Below are 5,582 nucleotides of genomic sequence, written 5' to 3' on the forward strand. Positions count from 1 at the left end.
ATGCCTGCACAGCTTCATTATTTGGTTTTATATCAAGCTTTAACTTTTGAACTATCTCCTTGAACACATCATTGGCATAATTGAAACGGACTATTTTGGCTGATCTCTCAATGAGGGCTACAAGAACATAGTTCAATTCTCTCTGTATGAGAAACTGGTTACAATAGAGAGGATTGTACCCTACATATTTCTTCTTCTTATTCTTCACTTTCAACTTCTTTGTCATTTCAGCAATGGTAGCTTTATTGATAACTATTGGGAGCTCAGTTTCAGGTTCTGAACTCGCAGCTTCTTCCATGTTTTCCTCAAGGGTGACATATCTTTCCACCAAAAGCAACTCATCACCGTTTACAAGTTTGTAGTGTTCGACCGTGTGGAAGTGCCTTAGAAGTTTGTCTGTTCGGATGCATATTATCTTGTACATACATACTGATTTGCTTTCGTTCTCGTATAACACGAGGAAACTCTTCTTCATCAAGTCGGATATTTTCATATCCCCTGTGATGTCGGATACACTGCATAGGCAACCATTGTCATTTATCACATGAACAGTTATTGTTTGTTCTGCTTGAGGTGTTTCAGATTGTCTTATGGAATATCGATTGTCTTTAGAATTGGATCGAGTTGTCATGAGATTTACTATGAATTTGTTTTATTGAAAATTCTTTTCATGTGTTAAAAACTCTCTAAAAAATTCCCAACTATCATTTTCGTTCGTGTCAAAAATTGAATACCTACCCATGTTAGCCATAACAATAGAGTAATAGACACGACCTAAGTAAGAATAGTTAAGAGCCATAGATTTTACACCTTCTTGCCTACTTCAAAAGGCTGGCTTTCTCTTATCCTGCCTTCCTTCTCTCTTCGCTTCGGGACGAACTGGTCCCTCTAACCAACCTCTAAGTTATATCTCTGTTACAGGTCTGAGCGTAGATTGTACTCGTCTCCTAGCAGGCTACGCGCGGGGTACTATACTCATGTTCAATGTGTTGGAAGCAGGGAAAGTGTTACGTCGTATGACGGATGTACATTCGCCTAGCTCTGGAGTATTGCATGTTAAGGTAAGTAAAACACCAGACAATATGAAGGCTATTGGTTTGGTTAACTACCGCACATTTTTTCTTCTTCTTCTTTTACTGCGTCTTTTCCCACTCAAGTGGGGTCGACGTTTTGAATCAACCTCTTCCATGCGCCTCGGTTTTGGGCGTGGCTAACTTCCAACTTCTTCTCTTTCAAATCCTGTTTCACTTTGTCCATAAATCTCATTCTTCCCCTGTCTCTCTTACCTCCAACTTCCATATCTCTCAACCTCTTTCCAACATATTTTATTGTTTGAAAATCTAATTAGCTACAGGTCCGATCTAAGATTTATTGTATCCGCCGGGGTTCACCTTATAGTAAAGAGGAAAAATTAGCCCCCTGAATACGGTCCGATTAGCAGCTTAATTTGAGTTTTGGGGCTATTTCAATTGCCCTTTAATGGCCGAGTGGCCGAGTTTATTAGTTCAAGTTTACCTCTTGGATTAAGCATTCAAATAGTTGAGATCAACAATCAGATTGCTTAATCAAAAGTTAACCAAGTTTTAACTACTAGATTGTACAAAAACTATAACGAACATATTATCGAAATCATAGATAGCTGTAATACATTATAAGCTCGTTTTTCTCCCTTTTTATCTCAGTTCACAGATTCCACTCAAATAGCCGTATGTTCAGATACAGGAGGTTCTGTATTTCAACTCAGCTTCAAACGAACACTCGGAGTTCGCTCTGTGGAGTCCAAATGTTTGTTTAGTGGTAGTAGAGGAGAAGTGGTGTGCGATAGAACCCCTGATTCTAAGTAATCTACCTAGCCATCCACTCCAGGGCAATATAATACTGGCCATGGCTACACTGTCCAAGGTAAGTCTGCTGAAATCTAGCTTGGACTATATCAGTCCTAGAATCCAAATTTTTTAACCAAGCTTACATAACCGGCTTTGCCGTGCCGGAGCCGCATTGCCTTTTATGTAATTTAACGAAACGAAGTACACTGGCCTTTGCCAGGCGAGCCGAAGCCCGCAATATGTTTATTATTTGCAACATAGCTAGCTTTATCAGACGGCCTGGAAGGCCGCATTTCGTTCTGATGATTGTTCTGATGAACATGTTACCAAAAAGGCGCATTATATTTACTTTATTACGAAGATAACATTTATTAGAACATGGCTTTGCCAGCGGGTCGAAGGCCGTTAGATAAATACATATAAACTTAGGAGGCATTAACCAATAACACTTACTTACTTACTTTTATTTTAACCCGTTGCAAATTACCAAAATTACATCATAAGTACACATAACTTCAACTCTTTATACGGAAATACCTCAACAAATCGGGGATTTAGCTTCTACTAACGTTGATGTGATTAATTTTTTTCCTCTCTCCTCTGCTATCTCATTCGATATGATTTGTTCCCTCACGGTTATTATAGTCAGTATCAAGCCTACAAGCGTGTATTACTCACGCGGAGTGTTCAAGTGAGGTCCGATATCCTAACCTCTACTCTCTGGCAGCTTCGTTATCATTCAAGGTTTCCGAGGTCTATGCCGATCATGGATCCTGTCCTGGCATTTGCCCGGAGATAACACGGATCTACTTCTTCCAGGGTGTGGCCGTGTTTCGAGAATGGGAAAACGCAGGTAAGTAAAAGGCCCAGTTCCCCACTTGACGTTCGGAAAAAAGTCGTTGGTGTGTCAGTGGGAACACTCTTTAATTTACATGCCTTCAAGGACATTTTGTGTCGTTCGGAGGGAAGAAAAACAAAAAATTGTTGGGTAGGTAAAGTGGGAACACGTCCCATTTAATACACTGCTACAAGGATATTCGAAAAAAAATCGGATGAAACTCGACTAGCAATTGGAAACTGGCCTGGAAGATGGAAAAATCGAAATGTTATAAGTAACGAGAAACAAGTCTTTGTCAATTAATCGTTAATAAAGAGTTCATGTTAACGGGTATCGCTAATCTTGTCAAACTCGCTAATTAACTCAAGAAACTAGATCAAAGGAAAATTCAGGTATTTCAGTTTTCTTTATTCAATATTGGTGAGGTGCTCGTCAATACTCTTGGTTAGCACCACCCTTCTTGCAAGCAGCATAGCTTTGATTGGTCTCTCTGCATATATATATCCACGTCTCCCTTATCCTCGTGTGTGTTTGGTGATTTGATTGGGTAGGAGAGAGATATGTGGGTAAAAAAAAACATCTAGGGGTCAACTTGTGGTGTGTGTTGACTGAGTGTGGCGTTCTTGGGGTAGTCGGTGTGCGCAGGGTCATTAGTGGACAGTAATTCTCTCACGTGGTCACGTAGGGCTCATTACTCATCTTCTAGCCTTCCAGAGTCTATATCCTGACTTTTGTCTGTTATATCATCCATCTCCTCTTATTCAGCCATATGGAAAGACGCTGAATTCCAGTAAGTTATGGCTATGAGGGGTGCCGTGGTACGGGTATTCATATCGTGATATGTCCCGGTGAGGCCATGCCTGCGGTCTTTGGAGGGGATGTATCCTCGATTCTGGGTTTAGCCGGGGATCTAGCGAATGAAGTGTCATGTGGTTCATATAGATGTAGTCCTCGCCGCGCTCACCAGGCAGAGAACCATATAAGAGCTAGTGCTCATCCAAATTAGTCCTGTACCGATAAAATGTATACGATTTACCTGAGATGGCCTGCTACTCATTCTTTGATTCTCCAGGTCTTGTATTTCATAATCACGAGACTTTTGATGTACTTCTGCTAGCGAGGTCGGTAGATCGAGTTCTAAGTATTAAGAGAATTTCTATTTTTTTTCATAACTACATTAATTCTCAAATTATCCAGAGTATTTAGTGTTTCCCCTTACCTTCCTACCTATCACCTGGTTTCTTTAGCCAGAACTGAGCCTATGCTGCGGATTTTATTTTAGAAGATCAAGGTAAAGGAAGGGTGAAAGTATGGAGTATATTACATGTTTTAAAGTCAACTCTTCATAGAAGGGAATCTCCCATAGGTCTCCGCTGTTTGCACGTAGTAGGGGCTGTACTACTAGTTTGCTGTCAGTATTCTGCAGCTACAGAGGAGCATCGTGAATTTATACCAGGGAAATTCCAAAAGAGCAAATAAAACCCAAATAAAAATGTTCTAGTTTAAGTTTTGAATAAGTATTTTGTTATTACATTATTTTTCTCCTGTTTATCATCATGCACGTGGAAAAATATTTACCAATAAATTACCGAGATAGAACTGTATCCCTCATCGCTAGGTCTGAGGTGACAGGTGAGGGCTGAACGCAATGTCCTGGCTCCATATTGTGGTAGGGGGGAGAGGGGGCTGCGATACAACACAAGTGTCATAGTTTTTGGCGTGTCATTTTTAAACCGATTTGGTATCAATGGCGGTCCCGTCAACGTAGCTAGTCTGTCCCCTTAGCCTATAAAGAAGTTCAGTTGAGGATAATATAATTGGATGAACACTTCTAACTTACCATGGATGTGTGTGTCTGTGGGAGCGTATATAGTTTTATAAGTACATGAGCGCGGATACGATCCTACTGGGTGAATTTCTGGAGGGTAGGAAGACACTAGAATATCGCTGTTTAGGTCCTGGCTCATTCAGATGATATAATCTATATACCCTGGATTCATGCTTTTCTCATTTCATACTTCTTCTTCACACCTTTTCGTTTCTCAAATTAGTCGGTCGATGTTTCTTGTCCAGTTTCTTCCAGGCAGCCCGATTGTAGTGCATTGTATGTGTGTAGTGGGTGGAGTGTTTGTCTGTTCATGCAGGTATATTATGCTGGCAATTAGTGCTAGTGCTAATCCATGAGTATAGAAGCAACCTCGTGGATTCAGCGGACTTTAATATTTAAATGTGTGGTTATCAACTACTTAGGCTATTTCTACTATACGGTGAGTGTTCCTGGCGTATCTGTATTCACCGGCTGGAAAACAGGGGGGGTCATTTTTGTTCGGTTTTAGAATCGAGGCTGGTGCGTTGCGTGGGTGCACTCAGGCGCATGACTATGGTGAGTAGCGCAGTAGTAGTACATAATGTATAAATGATTGCATGATAGAAAATCTTGCAGTATGGCTAAAGAATAGAAAAGGGCATCCAATCCCAGTTGAGTAATAATTCTTTGTAGTAGCTGCACCGGAAGAACTTAAAGTTGATCAAATGCTCGTGAATAACCCAAGTGATGCAAACCCGTCTAGAGAAGTTCTACTAGATGAGCAGAGAATTGCACTCGCACGAAAAAAAAAGAAACAAGAACCCAAACAGTCCTCTGTACAGCGTTGAACACTCACGGGCTATAATCTGATTAGCATCGTGCAAAGGAAAATAACGATAAAGAAGAGAGGTTAATTTGAAAAGTCAATACGACTTTGATTTATAAAAACAAGGAATATCGCTAATATTCATATCCAATACAGGGAATTTGTGACTCAGCAGATGGAGTATGCGAACCCTGCATTTTCCCTATAACCTGGTATAGATCAGACAGTGTCTAAAGTTTCACCATGTCCTGATTCGGTAGTGAACAAATCGCACCGTGGATTCAA

General features: G+C 40.5%; 1 protein-coding gene across 1 annotated transcript; it reads left to right on the forward strand.

The window, feature by feature from the left end:
* Nucleotides 1–670: 670 nt before the first annotated feature.
* LOC103520841 (vacuolar protein sorting-associated protein 8 homolog) lies at nt 671–1,844 on the forward strand. The gene is made up of 3 exons (XM_008485938.1): nt 671–674; nt 922–1,061; nt 1,683–1,844. The coding sequence occupies exons 1-3, from the start codon at nt 671–673 to the stop codon at nt 1,842–1,844; spliced, it is 306 nt and encodes a 101-aa protein (XP_008484160.1).
* Nucleotides 1,845–5,582: the final 3,738 nt, after the last annotated feature.

The sequence above is a fragment of the Diaphorina citri genome, unplaced genomic scaffold, assembly GCF_000475195.1.
Source record: "Diaphorina citri unplaced genomic scaffold, Diaci psyllid genome assembly version 1.1 scaffold4164, whole genome shotgun sequence".
Lineage (NCBI taxonomy): Eukaryota > Metazoa > Arthropoda > Insecta > Hemiptera > Psyllidae > Diaphorina > Diaphorina citri.

Bases quoted from the DNA above. Each gene is read 5' to 3' on its own strand.
- LOC103520841 (XM_008485938.1), top strand. The intron at 1,062-1,682 runs GTAAGTAAAACA...TTTTTATCTCAG, and splicing joins CTGGAGTATTGCATGTTAAG to TTCACAGATTCCACTCAAAT.